This window comes from Aphidius gifuensis, linkage group LG3 (assembly GCF_014905175.1).
Source record: "Aphidius gifuensis isolate YNYX2018 linkage group LG3, ASM1490517v1, whole genome shotgun sequence".
NCBI lineage: Eukaryota > Metazoa > Arthropoda > Insecta > Hymenoptera > Braconidae > Aphidius > Aphidius gifuensis.
In genome coordinates this window covers 1,036,000-1,061,780 of record NC_057790.1, presented here as the reverse complement: position 1 = coordinate 1,061,780, position 25,781 = coordinate 1,036,000, and the positions used below count along the sequence as shown (strand labels likewise).

The following is a 25,781-nucleotide window of genomic DNA, read 5'->3' as shown; positions in this document are numbered from 1 at the left end:
AAAAAAAATCAAATAAATAAATAAATCAAGATTAAATGTTTGTACATACAGACAACAATAATGAAGATGAAATTTACATAGAGAAAAAAAAAAACAATGATGATGAACTTTAGATTCTCAAAGAGAAAAATAAAGATAAAAAAAGAAAAAGAATGAAGAAAATAAATGTAGACATGCAAATGAAATGGACAATAATATAGCATGGTAAAACAAGAAAACGCATCGTGTCATACAAATGAGATTGAGGGTGTTTTACCCCTTAAACATTAGTGTTGCGACCCCATCAGCCACTGGTGTGCACGTGCTCATGAGTTGGTAGAAAAAAAAAAAAAAAAAAGCACCGAGTGATGGAGTATTTTAACAAGGGGTGATGTGTCTACACCATTGAAAGAAGCAAGCGAATCATCAGCAAAGTAAAATATATATATAAAAGGGTTGAAAATAATGGTAAAGAGAATGACATTGTTAACAAAAGTGATAGCAACAACATGGTCCATTTAATATCCACCAAGTCAACCCCATCGTTAATATTTCAAGTAAAAAAATAAATTGTAAATTGTAATAATAAAAAAAATCATAGTCGTAAAAATTCTGTTATATACTGTATATAAATAGCAGTTACAGATTAAGTACAACTAAACATATTTACAACAACAACTGTATAACTGCTAACGTTAATTTTGTGGACAGTATTATAGTTTTTTTATTGTCAGTCGTCTAAAAAGCCAAGCCATTATGCAATTTTTATTATTTTTATTTTATTCTCGGGTTAATGATGTTAAAAACATGATAAGAATTTTGTGTGAAACTTGGATTATGTCAAAGAATGTTTTACAAGTGTTTTTCTTTTTTTTTTTTTTGGATCAAGACAATTTACATTTTTTTTCTTTTTTTATGTGTTATTATATTTCAAGCGAAAATTGCACTTTGATAGAGGTTTTATAGAAAATAGCCGATAAACATGAATCTATGTGCTTTCAATGAATTTTTTTTTTTACAGGTCGTTAGTAAAACAATTTTCTCTATTCCATATAGCACTTAACGTTTGTAGTCTCAACATCTTTTCTTGTCCAACGCCTTGGAAATATATTCCAGATGAATGAATTGTGATTCGAGGTGATGGGCCGTTGAAAGCGCCTCTCAGTTAAGAGGGTCAAAAGTAGCATGGTATATATAAATCGATATAATAATATTGAAGCTTTTGTCCTAGAATATGTTGTAGGCTTTGAAATTTCAATTTATATATGTATACATGTATATATTGTCGTGTTGAAGGTAAAGAAACATAAGTGCTATTTATGACATTGTCTTTTCGATTGATTTTTTTTTTTTTTTGAGAGAAAAATGGAAAAAAAAAATAAAAATAGTTGAAATTAATTTTTATAATTTTCAGAATAATTATATTTAGGTATTGTTTAAATTATAGAATCATAATTTCATGAAATTTATGCTTAGAAATATTTTTTTGAACCGATATAACCTGCAGCAAAAAATTCCCGAATTTCTCTACAAGTCAAGGCCGATATAAAATTGAAAAAAAAATAAAAATACTTGGAATTAATTGCTATAATTTTCAGAATAATTATATTTAGGTATTGTTTAAATTATAAAATCATAATTTCATGAAATTTATGCTTAGAAATATTTTTTTGAACCGATATAACCTGCAGCAAAAAAATTCTGAATTTCTCTTTAAGTCAGGGCCGATATATAAAATTGAAAAAAAAATAAAAGTACTTGAAATTAATTGCCATAATTTTCAGAATAACTATATTTACATATTATTCAAATTATAAAATCATAATTTCATGAAATTTATGCTTAGAAATATTTTTAAAAACAAAACACGACAAAAAATAATCCAAAAAATACTAAAATTAAAAATAATGATTTCACCTTGAATCTAACGACAATATTATATCAAAAATAATTCCTAATGAGAAAATACATTGAAAAATAGATGCTAATTCAACCGCAAGCTTTGTTTTAAAAATAGCTCAAACATATCGCCCCATGAATTGATCAAGTCAATGAATTTTAGTATCGCTTATATAACATTATCCCCCGTGTTAAGCACACATCCACACGCACATGAATTAATATATTATTTATTATTTTTATAGTTTGTTTTATTTGAATAAAATACTTATAATGTCAAGTATACATTAGTCTGACTATATTTGAGTTTATGTTGAAGTTGGGTGATCAAGTGTTATTTGATTCTACGGCTTGGGTTATAATGTTTGTTTACATTTTATTTATTCAAGTAAATACTCTATATATATTTTTTTTTATTACATGCAGATACATTTGTCAACAAACGTGCAAGTATAAATATAAATAAACAAGGGTTATATATTTTGAAATACATAAACTTCCTAATATTTCCCGACAGTCAACTTGAAAAATTGATTGAATAACAAATTATTTGATACATAAAATTAAAAAAATAATGAGAGTTGTTGTGTAGAGGTGGATAGAACAAATGCATATAGCCCTCTTGTCGATAATACGACAATTTAAAATTGATAACAATATTCTCTTTGTGCTTGAGAATAAAAAGTTTGTTGCAACTTGCAGACCCAGCAAATCCAATGACATAAACATAATTAAATTACGTAACAAACGTGTGTTAAATAATTCATTATGCAAAATCTAGAACATAAAGCTACATTTTTTTTTCTTTAATGTTTATTTTTAAATATAGTCAAAAAAAGATGTAGTTTTTATTTTTGAAATTTATCAAATGTTATTTATATCAGGGTCGTTGGAAAATATTCTGGAAATCAAAGTTGACTTTGTCGTTCAAAAAACTATATACTAGTAATGTCATCAAATAAAATCAATTCAAAAATGAAATGTGTTTTTTTTTTTTTCATTTTTTTTTTTATGACATAAAAAGTTTAGTGTAAAATTGCTGAAAGTTTATATTTTATATAACACGTATTTTTTATTTTTAACACTCACTGTCAATCTTTACGATTTTTATAAACGAAAAATTTATTTTCCAATTGGTTAGCATTTATGATTTATTTTAAAAAAATATATTTTATTTGAAAATAAAAATATTTTAACAAAATGATGAACCAAATCGTTGGTGTATTGGTACAACTTTATATTCGCAAATTAAAGCCACAGGCACGTAGACCAAACGTGTGAACCGGATCACGAAATAACGGAAATTCCGGTGGTCTTGGTGTGGTGCATCGCGCGGCATAAGGATTTCACCTCTTGCAATGTTACAACTGGAACGACATAAATCTTACCATTCAGTTGAACTGTAGATATAAAAAAAACCAATTTTCATTTTTTTTTTTTTGATGTCAAAGATCTCCAAGTAATAAAAAAAATATTTAAAAAAAAATCCAAAGACGTTGAAATTTAAAAAATCCAGTGGATCAATTTGTTTATTTTTTTTATTTCATTTTTATTTGTAAGAATTTCAAATATGCATCTTTGATACCACAAAAGATTACAGTAAAAAATTCCAACAAAATTTGTCGATATTTTTTTTTCTGTTGTGTATTTCAAATGAAAGCAAAAAAAAAAAAAAAAATGAAGACAAATTATTCGATTTGTATGTAGCATACAATAGTGACAGTATAAATAGGTCCAAGTTTTGATACATGAATAAGCAAAATGCATTAAAGGAAAATAAGAATGGGAAGCTCAACAAGTATAATTCGATTGAACATGACATTTTTATTCAGCATATATGATAAAGGTAAAAAATGTATCCAATTTAGAAATGTATTTTTTGAATAAAGTGTGAATAAATAATAAACCAAATAAGCGATATTTTACAAACAAAAAAAATCAACGAAAAAAATAAATGACACCACAAAAAATCCACCTTAAAAACTTCTGAGTCATCAAATTTCTTGGTTAAACTTTTACCCTTTATTTTTTATTATTATTTTTTTTTTTTTGTGTATGTCCACCTGCGCAAAATCCCTTATGCAAAACATGCATTAAAAAATAAACCCACCTAGGTTTCATGTTACTTTTACTTCACAGGGCTTCATTGATAAGGATTCACGTCCAACGCCCACCCGCCCACCCACACACACAGACACACTCATCAATTTATGTATTTACACTATCATCTATAGTGTTGCTAAAAATATATACTGTAAATTTACTATTTTTATGTTTATTTTTTCCTTATCGTAAAGTTGGATTTATGTGTACGAAGAAAATAACATCAGATTTTTTGTTATACATCTTTTACGACTTACTGAGATTTTTTATGTTTAGATAGTTGGAAGGTTATTTACAATATGGATACTCGAAATAATATTTTTTAATTGTCATCATTTTAGACTGAATGACACATCTAGTTATATTATTTTATGAAAACTTGGTGAGTGTACTTGCAAGTTTTCATAAAATAATATACTGAAATTGACTCTAAGTTTAAATTACTTGGATAAAATTTAAATTACATAATCTGGCGTTAGGAAAACATGGCTTTTTCTTTTGATGATTATTTATATTTTATAACTGTGATAATTAGTATATATAGGCTAGAAAATATAAACTTATATAAAATTCATAATTGAAATTTACATTGTTTAATAAATTTTTAAAATAATTTTTTACTCAAGATCAAATTTATTCAGAATAATTAAAATAAATACTTTTTTTTTATGAGTCGATGAAAATTTTTTAAATTAAAATAATAATTATATAAAAAAAAATTATTTGGCTTGAAAAAAAAAAGACTTGATTAAATTCAAAGACCATTGAACTTTATTAAAGTATAACCATTATTAAACAGGGAGAAAGAATTTTTCAAAGAAAAAAAAAACATAAAAATTAAGCAGTTACTTTAACTACAATAATTAATCTTTAAATTGAAAAAAAAAAAATAAAAAAAAAATGAGGGTAAAGAAGAAGATATTTCTTTGATTTATTATATATTTTTGTCATAAAAAAAAAATTATTTAAACATTTATGAACGATTAAAAATATACTTATAAATTTAAATAAAATCAAGAATTATTTAAAAATAATATAATGGACTTTTGTCTGGAAAATAAATAATGTACATCGCAACTTGAGATGATATTTAAAATCAAAAATATAAAAAATTAATAATTTAAAAAACAATAATGAAAAGTAATTATCAAAATGAACAAATGAATATTTAAAAATGCACATTATAAATAATCAAAATCTCATTAGTTGAGTTAATGCAGTCTCAGAATAATGAGGATTCAATTTCTTATATTAATAACAATTTTAAATAATTATAAAATAATATCTTGAAATAATCTTAAATGTCTTGTATCATTTCTTTAATTTTTTTTATTTTTAAAATAACATTAACATTAATAAACAAACGCGAAGAAAAAATTTAAAAAAGTCTGTCAGTTTTGATTGTAAATTTGATCTGTTATAGCTGTCTTTGTTAAAATTTTTCCTCCATACATATTTTTTTCCAGATAATATATATCAAAAAATAGTACACGACGAATATTTCCGATTGAATTTTTTTTTTTTAATAATGACTAGAGAAAAATCAGTGAATAGAAATTATACTCGCTCGTTTTTATATTTTTTTGAATATGCTGAAAGAGAAAAAAAATTGATTTGGTTTGTTTAATGATATGCAGGAAATAAAATGACGATCTATGGTTAATGAAAAGAGCACAGGATGAAGAAGAATAATAAGAAAAGGAGATGTTGGTAATATTATAGGTTATAGCTGAAATCTTTGATGGGACTAGGACCAGTGCAAATACTGATTGGTTGCCTGAGGGCTTAGCACGTCAACGTTCAAACAATGCTCTCTATTATAACAATGCAATCGTGACCGAGATGAAGATATGTGTATATAGATGGGCACATCATTGACGACAAAATGATGAAGACTGAAAGAGACAGAAATGAGGTAAATTCAATGGTTTACAACACTAAGACATAAATATATATGTGTGTACTATTGCCATCGAAATTGCAGTGACTTTGTTAGAAATCCTGGCTATTGTTGTTAGAAATGAACAAGTCAATATACCCAGCAATATGTACAAAAGATATTTCAGTACAACTTGAACTACATTGTTTCAAAAAAAATAAATGAAAGAATATAACTCCTCATTAATTATTCGTTTCGTAAAATATCATCCCATTATTTAGTCTTGTAGAAAAAAAAATAAATATCCAGTTTTTTTTCTACTATTTTCCTTTTTTTTTTTATCGTATTTACTCGCAACTATGGAAACAACATATTTTTACAAAAAAAATAAATAAACGAAACAAAAGAAAATATATCTATTCAAAAGCAAATTATCAAGAGCTTTGTCTGCAGCTACAATTCATTTTTGTTGAACCGCATTTTATGAAAATTAAAATATTTATATATATTCGTAAATTTTGTAGAATAAAATTAAAAAATTAAATTAAAATATAGTAAATTAGCGAGTATGAAATTGAAGGGTAAAATAATGAAGAAAATATTTTATAGAAAGCTTTGTCCGGATGACTTGACGTTTAAGTTTTTTCGTGATAAAAAATTTTAATGTAAACGTATCAACCGAAAGCACAATGAATGTGAAATGGAAATTTTGATTCGATTGTGTTTTCCTTGAGGAAAAACAAATCAGATGGTTCATGTAAATCACAAATACAAATATACAAAAGTTGTATATCATTGTGCTGCTGCTGTTGTGTTTGCTATTAATGTATAATACACAATGAAATCAATAGATTCCATAAATATATATTTACAAACATGACCTCCAATCACTTTTCCACAGTAGAAAATTTATTTTTTTTTCTGCAGATATATTATTTATTTCCGGAGAATTAAACGATTATTTGACAAAGAAAATTTCATTTATAAAAAATACGTAGAATTATCTTAAATTGAAGTATTTTATTTTGATAAAAAAAAAATTCATTTGAACTAAAAAAAGGTTTAGTTTTATATTTATTTATTAAAATAATTTTCGAGTTAAATTGAATTAAGGAAAAAATTTTTTGCATCTCAAAAATAGTCTTCAATTTAAAAATGACTTTTTTGATTTATAAAATATTAATCTGATAGAGAAAAAAAAATATTTTTCAGTGCATATAACCGAGCTTTGATGTCTTTGATTTAGTGAATTTAAAAAACAAAATATAAACTTTGAGTTTTATTTTAATAAAATAAAAATAATCATAAAAAGAAAAAAATATATGTGTATATATATTTTTTTTACTTCGTTGCATAGAGCTCAATTTAAACTCAGTTAAAAACAATATTTTCTCGAGAATAAATTGAATATTCAAGGGAAAAGCTAGTTGAAAATGAATTGGGACAAACAAATTAATTTAACCGAGTCCGTTGAATCGAATTGAGTAGAATTGAAATATACCAGTCACTGAAAAGATAAAATATCTCATGACAAATTAATGCATATAAAAAAAATTAGCAAAAATACAATTCAGCATTCGTTAAGGTTCTATACATCCAGCCAGAGAAAAGTTGATAAAAATTATATCAAAAATTATATCTAAACTTTATTTAAAATATAAATTTCAACTATAATTTATAATTACATTTAAAATATAATTCAGATAATCAAAATATATATTTAACGAAAATTTATATCCATTTTTATTATATAATTTAAATATATTTTTTCATCTTTAAATATTTTATGTAAATTGGACATGTACAAAATGAGCTTTTCTTTTTCAAAAAAAAATTTAGAAGAAATTATTTATAACACATGTGACTAAAAGTATGTGTGTATATATAATGGTATCTGTTGGAAATAAAATCAAGATTACATAGATATGCAAAATAGGCAAGAGAGACTGCGTTGAATTTTCTATTTCAATCTCACTGACTCAAGTAATTTCCGCTTCAGTGATGTTCGCGCGCGCGCGGTCACATTAACCCGCAAGTGTCAGCAAGATAGCTGCAAAGGGATATATATCTTACAAATTTATACCTCGTTCTGGGTAAATTGGCTTTCACTTTGGTCCAGAAGCCTGGAAATCTTATACTGTACATAGAAGGAACTAATTACTTTACCGAAAATGCACCAATGAATACAAATTGACTTAATCGTCGTGGGATTTTTCAAAATATTTTCCTTATCGTATTCAATTTAGTCAAAAATATATATACACACAATTTTTAATTTTTTTTATTTATTTATTTCGTGATGCACCACTTGGTTGATCTAATTTTTTTTTGGTATTTTCCTCTATTTTTTGTAACCCCTAGTGAATATTCGCAGCATCAACGAAACGAAATTGTTTTGTAGAAAGATTTTTGTTTATTTAATACAGTTATTCCCAAAGGAATTTTGATTTTTTTATTTTTCATAAAACACCTCTAACTTGGGTAAATTTTTGTGGCTTTGAGGAATTTTTTTTTTTGTCATGAAAAAATTGAAATATTTGGAATAAAAGAAAATTTTTACGGTAAATAATTTTACTGTATTTAAATTTGTGTGTGCACACGACAAACATTAGCGAGTTTAGAAAAAGTAACATGACCCACATAATCATTGACCTGACGTTATCGTTGTCGTAAATAATATTTTACTATACAACTAAGCATTTATTTGACTGCATCAAGAAAAAAAAGAAAAATTATATGTAAAAAAATTTTTTCCATTATTCTTTTCTATTTAAAAAATAAATAGAATATTTTTTTTTTATTTATTACGTATGAATAATCAAAAATTTGAGTAAATCCAAATTTAAAATAAAAAAAAAATTAATACTATCCAACAAAACAAAAATACATTTGATGTAAAAGATTAAATTCGGTTCGTTTTCTCGCACGGTCAAATTGAAGATAATAATAATTAAATAGACAATGAAAACAAAAAAAAAAAATTAAAGAATTATTGTTATATTTTTTTTTTATATTTATTGCCACGATGAGTAAGTGCATTTTTTATAATACCACTCACTAAGCCGATTACATAATATTTTCTCGTCCACTGAAAAAATAAAATTAAAACCTCGGTGTGTTTCAATTTTATTTATTTTTATTTTCAACGTTTTAATCATAATTTATAAACTATTCAAATAGATTAAAATTAAATAAATATATTTTAAATATATATATCACTAATATATCTAAATTATACATGTAATTTTCATAGAAAAAAAATCAAACTATAATTTATATCTATTTATATTTCAAATAAAAATTTATCAAGTATACTTGATGTATAATTAAAAACTCACCATTTGTAATGATGATAAAAATAATAAAGATCCAAATTGTAGAACCAATGACGCACATCTTAACTGGCTCCTTGTCTGTCATTTATATTTTCTACTTTTTTCTCACATAATATCAAAAGCCTCACCAAGCTGAAAAATAAAAGACAAATTTAAATATTATTACTTGTGTTTATTGTCTATTTTTATCGTCAAATTAATAATAGTAATAATAATTTTGTCATTGAAAAAAAAAGAGACAAATTGCTCCTGCCCACACATACATTGACTTGCATCACTTGCCGCAAAGTTTGAATGAGCTGAGACATGCATTATTATATAAAATTTAAAAATAAAAATATGACAAAAAAAGCAGCTTTGTGTATACATGACGAGTGGTCGAAAAAAATTTTAAAAAAAAAAAAATATAGAACGAATAAAAGGTCACGATATATATGCTACATCGTCGTCTATTTTAAAAGTGCACTCGCGATCTCCGGATGCTACGTGATGTGCTTAAAGTAGATGTCAGTATATGACAACGAAATAAAAAAAAAAAAAAAAAATGAAATTCTACACCTTTAGAAATACTTTATTTTTCTATTCTTCAAGTAACGAATATATATTATTTTTTGTATTTTTAAATATTGTTTAAAGATGAAAATAATATAAACATTTGACAAGTCTCTTAATATTATTGATTCAAGAGAGTAGTTTTACACACGTGTTATTTTTTTTACACCCTAAGCAAACATATTCATTGAAGTCTTGTAGTGGCTCTTCTCGTTCACCCCTTTTTCATATTTTTTTTTTACTTATATTACTTGCTGAAATATAGTCTTGAAACACGAGACGTCATATGCATTCCTTCTTCAACGATGACAAAAAGAAAAAAAAAATTTAACTAACTCGCATTTTGCCCTCTTTTTATCTCTTTTTTTTTTTGCAATACGAATGTTTTTTTCCATTATTCTTATGGCTTTAACATTATTTAAAATTATGACATCCCTGAATATAATATTACACACTCTGTATTTTTATTTTTAACTTAAACATTATCATCCCCTAAAAAATATATACGTATTTATTTATCACTCTCCACACGAATATATTAAAAAGTATATAAAAATACATTATTATTATCTTTTATCATTTTGACACAAAACAATTTAGATAAAAAAAGAAAAAATAATAAAATTATAATAATTAGAGTAAATAAATAAATTTTTTGTTTTTCTTTTAAATTTAAAGGAGGGAATGGCATCACCGGAAAAAACAAATGAGGCAATAAAATCAAGACCAGAGGATATAATGTGATCCTGGAATGGAGTTTTTTTAAAAAAAAAAAAAATCAGTGGTAGAAAATATTTGTGGAAGAGTGAAAAAGATAAAGAGAAAAAAAAAAAAACTGCACCACGAATGAAGGAAGCTTTATCGTGGTACGATAATTAAATCGAGCGAAAAATAATCGTCCAGACTGTATGCGAATGTGGAAAGAAAAAACAAATAAAATAAAAAAAAAATATATAAGAGAGACTACCCACCATAGAGAGACCAAAAATAAATAAATATATATAAAAAAAAAAATATTCTAGAGAGGGTGATAAATCCACAGGATATTCGCCCATCGAATGAGATGAAAAACAAAAATATATATGTATGAAAAAACATAAATAGAAATAAAAATAACTTTTACCACTGGTGGTTACCAACACCTGTACAAGGGTTAATGGCTCCCACTCTCATCCAACATATCAAACTTCCCGTAAAACACAACATTTCACTTTTGTGTGTTGGCATATAGTTTTACGTCTTTTACCCACACACACTCGACTAGACAATGCACACACATAGATCCATACTTATCGTCAAAGTAGCTTTTCAAACATCTGCACTGTTATCTATCTCAAAATTACCCTAGTAAAATAGCCAAAAAAAAAATATATTAAAAACCATGCGTCAAGATAAAAAGACTAATCAATTTTGTGGTTTTTTATTGTTGTTTTTTAATATACCATCACGATGGGAAGAAAAAAAAAATTTGTAGAAACATTATCATTTATTCTGACACGCAAAATACATAAGTGAGACATATATATCAGATAATTTTATTTATTATTGTTATATACAGTTGTAGAGCATGAAAAACAAATGAGTGATTATTTTATTATTGTTTAGTTATATTTTTTTTTTTCAAGCGAAAATCATTTATATACCAGGGGTGAAAGAAAAAATGAATGTTGGATCCATCAGTCAGTTTGTGTTCACATCAAGTGAAAGAAAAAAAGAAAAAAAATTGATGAGTATTCACTGATGAGGATGGGTGAGTGACATGTCACTGGAAAAGTAAAATGAGTCAATTGAACAAAATAAATTGACCCTGGAAAATTGTGTTTACTTGAATTTTATTAAAAAAAAAAAATATATTACGTAAAATTAATACAACAGATTAATGGAAATTATAAAAGGTATACTGATATAAAATTGGAGCTTATATTGACCAGCATTGTGAAGGGTCGTTGGAGGATTAAAGTGAATATAAAAAATGTCAAAAATACATAAAGTTGATAAATTTATTATCAAAAATTTCAATATAACATGGTGAAATTGAAAAATTCAAAATAAAAAAATTTAAATAATCATTTGAATGAAAATTTATGGTAAAAAAAAAAATGGATTTACATTTTTTATTCTTTTTTGAAGGTTTTTTATGTTTTTTTTTTTTTTGAAGAATATGGATCTTGAGATTTTGAAGGAGCTTTTTTTTGGTTTTATTTTAAAGCAACATAAAGGTGGACTTTAATAATAATAATAATAATGGACAATAAAATATATTTTAAAAAAAGAGAAAATAGCCTGTGAGGAATTTTTGCAAATGTAAAGCTTTATTTTTTATCTCCAAGAGATAATCCTTTAAAGCTTTTTTAACTAAATAAATAAAAAGTCTAATGTTGGACTTGATATTTACCTTGATAATAAAATACCAAAAATAAACAAGTAACTCATGCATCTGAGGATTTTTTTATTTTTAAAATAAACAAAGAGAATATTACACTGGACATTTGAAAATATTATAAAACTGGTGTTAACAAATGTGTACAATGCAACACTATAGTATATTTTTTTAAATATAAAAACAAAGAAGATAAAAATGAATAAAAAAAAATTATTTATGCAATGGAATAATTTTCTTTATTTACTTGATTTTTTTATTTTATTATTTTTCTCTTTGAATTTTATTTTACCGACACACACAAAAAATAATAATACAGCTGGTTCAAATCGCGAAAAGCTTCTAGAGACAGGTACTTTGGCAATGAGCCCAGCCTATTTAGATGTAGACATCAAGTATATTCAAAAAAAAAAAAAAAAACAAGTATAAAAGAGCTAAAAGAATAAACAAAAAAAAAAAATAATATTAGCAATGATATAAAAAATGAAACACAATTGAAATTAAAAAATGGAAAAAAATAAAAAATAAAAACAATCTTGTTTCTTTATGAGTCATGATGGGGCAACAACATTTAAACATACCTTTTCTTTAGTATATTTATTTATGGTTTGTGATTTTTTTCGATTAAACTGATAATAATCACTCTTGCTATTTTTTCAAACACGCAAAATAACAATTCATCATTTGATGTGAAGGGGGCTATCGATGTTTGAACGAATATACACTGCTGAATATCATTAGGATGGTTTTTTTTTTGTATAATTTTAATTTTTCGCTTGACCCACGTGTACACACTTACTTATATTTTTTATTACAACTTTTTTTTTCAAATTATTAACTTGTATTTTTGATATTTATGTAACTGGATCAACTTTTAATTAATTCGCAACACTAAAATTGTTGAGCTACACACTTGATCAATGAGCTTGATATTATTTTTTTGGACAACTCATACTCTTTGAGAGCTTAACAAACACTCAATAATCACAATGATCACTTGAACTTTATAAAAAGCATTTTTCAAGTATTTTTATATCCATCAATTGCTTTCACTATACCACAAAATATAAATTCAATTTTTTATTTTTAAATTATTGTTTTAACAATTAAAAATAAAATTAATTGACCGTGGTACTTGTTTATTTAATTTTTTTTGTTTTTAATATTTTTTTTGTTTAACTGTTCTTGTGTAAACTTTTGTTTTTGTTATTTATATGCTACAGAAATTTAATTGAATATACTGGCTTATGGTATGTTTATATAAAAGTGCTTTAGGCTATTTTATCCTTGCCAAAGTTCCATAGAAATATAGAATTGAGACGAAAGCTCGAGCAAATCAAAGTGAAAGAGATGCCTCAAGGGATGCGGAATTCATCATATATCTTGTTCTATTCCAACATTCACGATCACTTCTGTTTATTGCTACTTATTAGTATCTCCAACTCAATTTTTATCCCAACAAAAAAAAATATCAAATAAATCACTCGGTATAATACAAAAGAAAAAATATTTTATTACTAAAAAAATATTATTGTTAATAAGACAATGCCAATTTAAATTTAAAAAAAAAAAAAAAAAAATTAACAAAAATTATTTTATCCACACTTTATTCACTATGAAAAAATATTTATGATTTTTTAAAAATAAAAAAAAATAAAACTAACAATTATTTTTGCACAAATGAAAAAAATAATAATAATTTTTTCAAGACTATGATAAAATGCTTTTTTTTAATTTAACAATTTTCATAATTATGAAAAAAAAAAAACCAATTAATTCGAGAGCATACGCAAGACACTGATCCGTTTCGGTCGCGTTTCGAAAGCAAACTGACGTCCTGGTGGCTTATCAGCGCCATAGTGACGGTCATGTGAACCATTATTTCATCCCCCTCACTCAAATTCACGCGACTACTAAAAAACCCCCGCCCAACCAATGTACCAACCCCTTTTATTTTTTATTTTTTCTACTTCTTCACGTTTCCAGCATCCCTCCCGGAACGAAATTCACTCCTACCCTTGAATCACCCCAACCACCCCTATCTACCTGCACTCACATATATACACACAAATATAGTGTACTCTACTTTTGACATTTCTAGCTTAAATATATAAGTTTTACTCAAATTCACCATGACGTTTAAACGAATTCTTTGAAATTTTTTTTTACAACTTACAACTTGTTTTATTTATTTATTTAAAATTTATAAATAAACTTAAAAAAGTTATTTGAAAAAAAAATGTACATTTAAGCAAATATAATGAGCATTAAATATTTTAAATGCCATTTGTAATCAAACATCATCATCATCATCATGTAAATATAAATAATAAATTGCAAAAAAAAATAGTTAATAATTTAAAAAAAATATAAAAACTATTTGTTTATTTAATTATCAATTATTTATTTTTATAAAAAATTTTGAATTTCAATGACTCAGCCATGGAAGTAATTTATCGTTATCATCACAGTGCGGAAAATCCTCAAGATAAGTATGCAACTCTTGTGACAACGTAGAGTCTCTCCGATCTACGTGAAAACTCGTAGACATGGTCGGTTTACTCACAACTTCCCTTGAGATGGCTGAATGAGGTAAAGGGGATTGAAAATATATAACCCAAAAGAGAGAATTAGAATGAGGAAGAGAGAGAGAGAGAAAGGGTGACGAGAATTGAGGGCAAAATAGAGTGAGATAAAGACAGAGAGAGAGTAAACGACTAGCTCGTTTCACACAGCATCGCCTCGGTTAATTACTAGTACCAGAGTTAGAAACGTTTAGTGCATGGCTTGAGAAAGGAAGAGATATTAATACTCAAAGTCCTTCTATAACTATCACCAATAGAATAACATTATTCAATTGTCAAAGTGTCATATATGTACTTGATATAACTTTGTAAGTGTTCTGATGTATCTCAGCTAATTGACTGATATTACTTTGATGTGAAATTTAATACAACACGTATAACCCAGATTGCTTCATCACCATCAACATCATCATACATATAATAACTGATTTTTTATATGGCATCAGCTGTTATCCAATTCTCTATTTATCAATCAAATTTTAATCTTACAATTGAATAAAGTAAAAGAATAAAAAAATGAAGCTCATAAAAATTTTATAAATGTTCCTTTTTTATTACAAACATTTTAAATTCTAGGATAAGAGTGCAAAATTAATTTTATCATATTTGAATTTTACAGTAATTGATACTTATAGCTAAAGAAAAAAATTTTAAAAAAATTCATATTGTAACTTTTAAATTTAATACTTAAATGTTTATCATGTAACGTTATGTTGGAAGACTGCTTTTGAATTTAAAATGAACGTATGTACTTGATAACTCTTTTGTAACATTACATAAAAAATATAACAACGTTCATCTAGCGTTTCAAGAACGTCAAAGAACTTAACAAGAACATTATTATATTTATATATATGATGTAGCGTTACAAGAGCCCTTTAAAAAACAGTCAAGTTTTAAAATAAAAAATTTATCATAAAATTAACACACCCTAAATACCAAATTAATTATTTATTATAATTACAAAAATTCAAATGAATACTAATCTCCAGATTAAAAAGCTAAATGACATGTCAATAATTTAGCAGAAAATTCATAAAATTTGTTCCGGCATTGGCTAAAAATAAACCATTGACTTTTATTCTACATAAATAACCCTTCAACATTGTAGTCAATCAATTTTCGCAAAGCCTGCTTATATAATTTCTTTATGTATTCAAAGGGTAAAAAAAAAAATAATGATACGGATGTATTTGAATTTGAAAATACAATACCAAAGGACAGTTAATAACGGCATATACATGAGATTAATATTTAACAACCCGGTAGGCATATCTTATTGACGATTATTGATGTCACATTATATCTGTCTCCGTTACGAATTCCTTCCGTACATCGTGTATAATGAAATTCGATAAGCCACCCCAGTTAAATGTTCGGAGGGTTAGCCGATCTTTGCCGATGATTCAGCAGCTTATTTGACACCATCAAGCGAATCAACTGATTTCTACACGTATATTTAATCTTGCATACAAAATACAGATGCATATTACAAATGCTATGTATAAACTAACTCGAGAAAATATATATATATTACACATGAATTCACATTAATATACAAATCAAGTTAATCAATCGTCCGGTTCTAAATGATATGTTCACTTTGTAATATATGCAATGTGCCTTGGAAACTATAACCACTTTGATATTATGTCGACATCCTATACATGATACAACCTTGATAGACTGGACACGTTTATACCAAAGCTCACATATGCGTAATAATTAACTTGTAGATACTGTGTGTTCTCACTGTGTGTACCATCATTCAACAACACCAAAGGATCTATCGGTACTCTTGAACCATCCAAAATTAAGCTGTCAATATTTGTATGATTTAGTTTAAAAAATTTGGTGCTATTTGCAAGCAACAAAGATTTTTTTTTAATACCTCAATTGAAAGTCAATTTAAGTCTCTAATTTTTTTCATGAACAAAACTTAAATTTCACAAATGTTTCTTATTTTTTTTCTAGACAAATTAATTGTAGAAAATAAAAATAATAATTGTTGAAATTAATTAAGTTTATAAATATGATATTATGTTGGAGAAAATATTGATAAAGTTGATGGAAGCAGTGAGGTGTTAAAATAGTAAATAGCTTATGCTGAAAACTCGAAGCAATATCAAAGCAATAAGCAAAACAATAGTGCTCACAAACACGATAACTTTATGGAGAAGGGTAACTTTGCACATTTACCCTTATCTTGTCTACATGTACTATCGCTTATCACAATCACGATAACTATATATATATTTATTTTCGTATGCATGACTATCAATGTGTTCAAACTAGGCTCTTTTACTATACATGAAATAAATTTTAATACAAATGCAAAATAGTCTGAGTAGTTTATAACTTTTACTATATCAAGACGTATTATTTTATCTCTTTTCGATATACAATATTTTTATATTTTCGGTCTCATTTTATTTATAGAAATTTGCGTATGAAAATAAGGTTGCTTCACATGCTGCATCGATAGATACAAGTGTTGAAACGAAATGATAATAATCATTTTTCCGATGACCTAAAAATATAAGGATCAACAATGTTTCGTGTAAATGGCAAATGAATTGAGGCATATGTATTCGACTGTATATGTAAATTGAAATAGAAATTCATTTTGCAGTGTTCTGGATTCTTGACTTTTCAATTTTTCTTATGGAATTAGGGCTTTTTTATTTTTTGGATATAAAAGTATTTTGTAAAATAAAATAATATATTTTTATTTGGCTAAAATGAAGATTTTGAGGAATGAAAAAAATATATCGATGAAAAAAAATAGAGGAATAATCAATTGAGAAAAGAGCTCATTATTTACGTTTTTTTTTTTTTCGAACAGAATATTTTCTTGACTGAGATACAATCGGAAATAATTTTTCACTCGATAACTGATTTAAATTCTGGTAGTTTTATTTTTTTTATAAGAATCTTGAATTTTAATTGAAGAGGTTTTATTTATTATTTTTTATTTCAAATAGTTTTAAGCGTTTGCTTAAATGAAAGAAAAAAATAAATAATAAAAAAACAGAGTTGATTTACTCTATTCAATGAAAATTGAAAGAAAGTTATTGATGAAAAAAATTTAAATTTATATCATTTGTTCTATAGTAGTAATTATTAATTAATCAATTTTTAAAATTATTTTAATACCAGAATATTTATATAATTTCAATTTTTTCTCCTCAGCTAAATTGAAGAATAAATAAAAAGGAAAAAAATCAGAATAAATGTCAAATTAATAACAAATTAAATTTTTCATTAGCCAATGAAAATTAAAATCTCAATTTGTATTTTATTTACTATTTCAAAAGAAAATAAAAAACACAAATTAATGTCATGTCCTAATTAATTACAATGAACTTTATATACGGCAAACTTTTACAGCAAAATTAATAATTAATTGGAGTGCAGCTGACATTTTTGTTTAAGAAAAAAAAAAAAAAATATAACTGAATAAAAAAATTGTTTACTCGTAAGAGAAATAAAAAAATTCTTCATCTCAACATGCGTCACATAAAACGATTGAAAATATCAAAGTAAACTTTTATTTTCTGACGAGGGTCAAAAAGCAGAAAGCAAAAAAATACATATCGATAAAAAGAAAAAAAAATACAATTGACCAGAATCTAAGTGGCAAATAAAGTAATATTAAAAATGAAATGAAATAATTCAATATTAATACAGATAAAAAATCAAAGTAATATTACGAATGGCAAAAAAATATACAGTGAAATATCAACGCCAATTTTTTGGTACAAAAATGGTGAAGAATAATAATGATGATGCTGTTGACAACTCATAACATGATTTTTGTTAAAGACAAAATTAACAAGTTGAAATATAAACATGATAGCCTCAGGCACAGTCGAAATATCCGGTGGATTTATTTGAGTATTTTATTGAAAAGACCAAACTACATTAACCATTGAGCAATTCAAATGGAACCACACAAGATTCACCAGCAACATATATAATTGTTTTCAAACTTGACAAATTAAACAAGAATAAATCCGACAAATGATCCATTTTATTGAGCTGTATACATGGACATAAACATACACACATGGCTCACAGCAGCAACAACATGAAAATTACAAGATTTCATTGAAAACAAGATATACATTTACAAATTCACACAGAGAATTAACAAGTATATGTAACAAGTATTTTGAGAAGAGAGAAAACGTTGAGTGTCCGTTAAAATTTTCTGGACAACATCAACGCGCAATCGCAATAATGATCCAATTTACAACTCGCAACACTATCTGCCGACAACAATTTCCATTTAAAGCGGTTGTCTGTATAAGCTTCATGTAATTCTACTGGGTATTGTACACCTTGCCTCTGTGTCATCAAGTTTTAGATACAGTGAAATACTCGAATGTTAATGTCATTCGGATGTGTCACTGTCAAATTTGAATTGCTTATTTATATTCTATAAACATTTATATTTTTAAATTAAATTTTTGCATTTTATTTTAATTATTACATGGACTTTGAATAAATGAAAAAAATATAATTGTGGTTTTTTATTTTTTAAAGATTGTATCGTGATTTTTTTAACAAAAGTATTCTTTTGAAATAATAGAAGGAAGCAATTGATTTTAAAACAAAAGTAAAACTGATAACATGAAACAGTAGAATGTAATTTGAGATGAAATAGGAAAAAAAAAAATAAAATAAATTGTAGCTTGCTATCGTATATGAAGTATCGAGCGAAATGTATACGAGCAAGGATTGGCCTGCTTCATTTTGAATCACGAAAAAGAGCTTCAAACAATTTTCTAGACGCGATAAACCACGCTCTTAAACAAAGTGAGTCGTGACTAAAACAGCTTGCAAAATTTCGTTTCAAACTCTTTCTCGATGAAATAACAAAAAAAATAAAAAAAAAATATAAACTGACTTGAAAGTAGCCTATTCCTGTGACATTCTTCTCAACTTCAGCTGTCACTTGCAATCATACCATGGAGAATAGTATCGTTATCTACAAAAAATCCCCAGAGAATATATAAAAAAAAAATCTTTGTATATGTAAAGTCACGCTACAGGGGTGATTTCTTTATGACAAATGGAAATACGTCGTAATTTACCATTGAATATTTTTCAAGAAAGAAAAAACTTGATAAAGAAAAAAAAAAATACATACATGTATTTTAAAAATTGATCTTAAAATGCAAGTCAAAGCATGTCAAACACGTAATTCGATTTATAAAAAAAGCAAAAAAAAAAAAATCAAGACAACAATAAAAGATATTTTTGTTGATGTTACTCTGTTGTGCAAATAAAATTTAAATGACTTGTTTATAAGAAGAGAATTTATTTGAATGTTCCATGAACAAATGTCGAAATATTTATATGAAATTTTTTTATTTTGATAAGATATAAGAGAGTTAATGCTTCTTTATCTACAGACAAGAATGAATAAATTAAATTTAAATATTGTTGGACAAAAATAAGGGAGTTTATTAAAATATTTTATTATGTTTATGTATATAGATCTAGTTTATTCAACATGAAACTTGGTATACATAGATAGTACTTGTACGTGGTTTTACTAAGAGTATTTACATTCAATATATATGTATTTGAATTACCGCAGTATCAAGTTCTCATGAATTACTATTTGATGTTGGGATACTATTTCATCCAAGTAAAAAGTCTTGAGAAAAATAAAAAGTTAAATTTGAATTTTTATATTTGTCGAAATTATATATATCCTCGATTTTATAATTATTTTTTTTTGATAGAAAATTTTTACTGAATTAACATTTTTAATAATTGATAATTATAACGAAAATTTAATCAATAAAATATGTAGTTTTTAATTTTATGATAGCTTCAAGAAACCAATGATGCATGTTTTCGTTGAATTTTATTTTCTTTTAATTGGAAAAAAATTAAGGATATTATAATTTTTTTTTTAAATTGAATATTTCTATTTTTGGAGATACTTTGGTCTTTTTTTTTTTAGAAAACACTGGACGTGTTGAATTAAAAATCATTAGGTCCAAAGACAAATTAAATGGACACCATGTCAAATTAAAAGTACCTAAATTATTTAACACATGTTTAAATTAATTTTTAAAAACTTTAAAATAAATTTCAATTAATATTTAAAAGTTCAAAAACCTCAATCTTAATTTAAATCAAGTCTATATAAAATCATTAAAAAATTATGTAGATAAAATAAATCAATGTATTTTCAAATATAAAATGACCTAAAATTTAAAATAAATTTGTCAATAATTTGAAAATAGATTTTGAATAAAGATTATTTAAAAAAGTAATTGACTATTTTTCTATCATTATGATTATGATTATTTGAATTACAAAAATGACAAATTTTATTTAATAATTAACACACAAAGTTACGCTAAATTGTATAGAATTTTATCTTTAATTCTTTTAAATTCAAGCGAGTTTTCTTCATTTATTACAAATTAATCGATTCATCACAGCTGTGGAAAACCATTTTTAACATTCTCTTAATTACTAAAGAATTATGTAAATCCAATTTTCATTGGTATATTTATTCAACTCGAAAGTTCCCATATTTAATTCGCGGTGAAGAATATTTACCTACTGCAGTCTATTTTATCAATTTTTTTTCTTCCATTTTAATTTCGTTTTTCTATAAATAATTTATTTTTAAATGTATTACTAATACACGAGTCTTGGAAAATCAATCAGCCATTGTTAACAAAATACATATATTTTAAAATTAAGTATACATTATTAATTGATGGAAAATTACAAACATGCTTTTTCATATAATAAAATAATAAAATAAAAACCTCAAAGATAAAAAATCCATTAATAAATTATAATATTTAATTTAAAAAAAAATTGATAATAAAATTATGAATTTTATTAAAGTTTTATATTGCTTAAAATATCCATCAAACTATTCCACTTGAAATATCAAAATATATTTGTAAAAACATCAAATAGCATGACTCAGTCAAAGATCTTAAATAAAAAAATAAATAAAAATATAAAATCAGAATTTTTTAGAGGGCTCGAGGTTAACCATCGAAAATGATGAATTACTTTTAAAGCAAAGGATATATACCAGTAAAAAGGTGTGGTCAAAATATATATATGTTTTTGTAAAATTCACATAAAATGCCTTGTAAATCTTGGCAAATGTTAAGAAAATGTAATGTTGCACGATTAATGCGTCACACGTTGCCATAAAAGAGGGTAAATTTGAAGGATGAAAATCAGCAAAGGGTTAAATACCACGCAACTTTGATGGTTTCTGTAAAGCCAAAAAAAAAAAAAAAAAGTATATGAAACAGAAAGAGAGGCAAAAAAAAATGAGAGGCAGACTTGCTTGGCTACTAATTACTTTGGATAATTATATTGGTGTCGAGACTGCAACTGATTATACATCAAATGTCAGGCAAATTATTTTAATCGCAAAGACATTAATCAAGCATGAAAGAATAAAAATAAATAACAAAAATAGGGGAACATTGTGAATTTTTAATTGCAAAGTAAAATAACTCTTGAAAAAAATTTATTTAACAAATAATTAAACCTGAACAGTGTGTACAAGGTAATAAAAAAAAAGAAATAATTAAAAATAATGTTAAAGACAAATTTTATTTAACAAGTTTGAGGGATACTTTACAACACTGTGTAATTGGAATTTTAAAAAAAAAATAGTTTTGAATGAAAAAATCAAAATGAATCCAGCATTTGAGGCACATACATTCTGGCTTAGAAGAATTGAGGTGGTTTCAATCATTCTATGCTGGAAGGTATCCCACCTCAAATGCTGGAGACAACGTAATTTTTTACAACTTAATTTTCAATCAAAAACCATTATACATACAGAATTGTAAATAATTATACATATTAAATGTCTTTTAAAGAATAAGTTTAACGGGCCTAGCTGGGATTTGAAAGCTTGAGTACGCTGTTCAGAGATCAGTATGTTTTCTAACTCGACCACAAGATGTTTTGATGAAAATAAACACTAACTAAATCATTATATATACTTAATTTTTTTAATTAATATAAAACCACGTTAAAAAAATAATTTTTAAATAAAATAAGTAATTTAATTGTTTAATAAATTAAATTAATAATAGTCATTCATTTTTAAATTTTATTAAAAAAATTTCACAAACAAAGTAAATTACTTCAATTGCGTACATTGGCTATATTTAAAAAGGGAAAAAGAAAAAAAAAAAAAAAAACGTAAATTTCAACGGCATCACCGTTATATTTTAAAAACAGTGGTGTGTTATGGTAAGATGGCGTCTTTGGCTGATTAAATAATACGACCTGTGGGATTTGACCCTAAGCACTACCACTAATGCAAAAGTTCATACAGAAAGCCCTTGGGCCATCGTTGTAAAAGAGAAATAGAGAAAGATATACTCATTTTACAGACGAAAAATCGCTTCAGTAAATTTCTATTTATCTGGTCGTATCATTTATTCGATTTTTATATTATCAAAAAGTAGGTTAAAGACTCCCAGCTTGATGTTATTTTAAATGAACCTACCCAAATGTATATAAGTTATAAACAAATAATAAAAACACACATGTTATATTAATGTTTTAATGTTTCAATGCGTCGATGTGGAAAAAATTTAAAGCTTCATTAAATTTATCATTAATAGCGATCGGCTCATCGCAAAAAAAAAATATCCTGACAAGCAAATTTATCAAAAAACATCGAAAAAAATTGAAATTAAATTTTAAAATTTTTAAGATAATAATGCTAAGGTGTTGTCTAAATATTGGAAAATTAACTTGATTAAATTTTAGTTTAGAAATATTTTTTTCCAGCAATTACAGCTTCTAGCAAAAAAAAACTAAATTTAAAAAAAATTGAAATTTAATTTCAAAACTTTCAAGATAATTATATTTATTATTTAGGTGTTGTCCTATTGTGAGCTATTTCTAATAAATTTTTAATTTATATATTTTTCAAGTTGCTAGGGGATATTTTCATTGTGAAATATTTTTTTTTTTTTAATAATTTCAGCTGAGGATATTATGACTATGATATTCATGTAATAATAAAATTATTCAAATTAAAAATTTTCAATTGATTTGTTTACTATAATAAATTATCGATCAGCAACTCTATGAATATAAAAAAAAAATATATACCTAGACTTGTATTAAAATCAAATGACAACGAAAAATAGGTCAAGTTTCTTGAATGACTTTATCTGATTCGACAGGAGCTAAGTCGATATGAAAAAAAAAAAAATACTCAATATACATATATATAAAATATTATTTTGTTGTTGAAAGGATAACGACATTTGACTTTTCATTTCAACTTGCAACAACAATCTTCAAGTTTTTCCTATTTTCATCATCAAAACTTTTTTACATCTTTAAAAAAATTTTTATATACAAAACCATAAACTTGCATTACACTTGGTAAGTAAAAAAAATGAAAGAAAAAAAATTTTCAAAAGGATAAAACTATGATAAATAAAATCTTGGTAAATATTTTTTTAAAGTAAAAATAATTTGGTTATTAAATAATAATAATAAATATATTAATATACATATAGATGAGAAATGTACAGCTGTTTATCTGTAACATCATGAATAAATTTATAACAAGAGAGAGGTCATGCACACGATAGACATGAATCGATTTATACCTTTAGGATAATAATTATACATAAATATTCAGTAACATCAGATCATGACTAGGGTGAGTGCGTGCTCACACTTCTATAGTACTCAAAAATCAATTATCTTCAAAAAAGAATGAACAGTTCATTAATTAGTTCAACTAGAATATGGAAAATCCATAATTTTCTTTCTTTTTTTTTCTTTCTATCGTATGATCTATCATAAAATAAGATAACAATAATAAATTATTATTTGAAATAATTATAATGGGTATACAATTGCTTTATTTTGAGATTGAAAATTATAATTACAAGTCGCCAAAAGCAGAGTGAATGATTGATTGATGTATTATCATTGAATTGTGAATCTGATGATGTTGACATTTTAGTCCAGAAAAGATTGATCGATGTGCTGACAATGTGGCAAACATTGAACTGATAACCGTTCGTTTTGGTATAATAATATAATCATTTACAAATAACAAAGAAAAAAAAGAGAATGGATGCATCAACATATTCATTGGATTTTATTTTCTACAGGGAGATATATATCATATTTTTTTTTTTTTAAATTAAAATATATTTTTAAAGTTGGAATATAGAAAATTGAATGAATTAAATTTTGTTTTCAATTTAAAATAGAGGTGGATTGTTATTTTGATTAAGCTGAGAATAAAAAAGCTTTTGTTTTTTTGATGAAATTTTATTTTTTAGAGATTTTTTTTATTAAAATACAAGGAGCTTTACTTTTAGTGGAAAATAATAATTAAAATATAAAAATAATTGGAATTAATTTCTATAACTTTCAAGATATCTATATTTGAGTGTTATTTAAATATTAAAAGCATAATATCATGAAATTTTTGTTGAGAAATATTTTTTTTAGCAATGAAGGTTTTTGGCAAAAAGTGCTGAATTTTTTGAAAAAGTGCAAAGTGAAAAAAAAATGAAAATAGTTGAAATTAAATTTTAAAACTTTTAGGATAATTATATTTACATGTTGTTCAAATTATAGAATAATAACTTCATGAAATTTATACTTGGAAATATTTTTTTTAACAAATACGACTTGAAGAAAAAAGTCCCGATTTTTGTCTACAAGTCAAAGCAGATATAAAATTGAAAAAAAAAATAAAAATAATTGAAATTTAGTTTTGAAACTTTTACGATAATTAGATTTAGGTGTTGTTTAAATACTAGAAGCAAAATATCATGAATATTTTGCTTAGAAATATTTATTTCCACTTGTCTTGTGTAAAAAAAGAAAAAAAAAATTCGTCAAAATATAAATCAAAAGAAAAAATAAAAATAATTGCAAATAAATTCTCAATTCACATGATAATTGTCCCTGGCTGTAATTATAATCTGTCCACAGTTGTATTTTATTTCTCTTGAAAGAGCATAAGCTGTGGTTCATTAATTTGGAACAATTATTAAACCAGATCA

At 24.9% G+C, this 25,781-nt stretch overlaps 1 protein-coding gene across 4 annotated transcripts in view; it reads right to left on the bottom strand.

The window, feature by feature from the left end:
* Window positions 1-25,781, bottom strand: part of LOC122851273 — a 162,260-nt gene that overhangs the window by 125,047 nt on the left and 11,432 nt on the right. For 2 of the 4 annotated variants that reach the window (XM_044150397.1, XM_044150399.1), the window contains exons 1-2: window positions 12,709-13,958; window positions 9,199-9,327 (exon numbers count right to left, since the gene is read on the bottom strand). In XM_044150397.1, coding sequence (XP_044006332.1) covers window positions 9,199-9,280 — 82 coding nt within the window. In that variant the 5' untranslated portion in view covers window positions 9,281-9,327; window positions 12,709-13,958. Of the gene's footprint in view, window positions 1-9,198; window positions 9,328-12,708; window positions 13,959-25,781 lie in introns of those variants that run through there. The other 2 variants (XM_044150396.1, XM_044150398.1) reach the window with 1 other exon arrangement.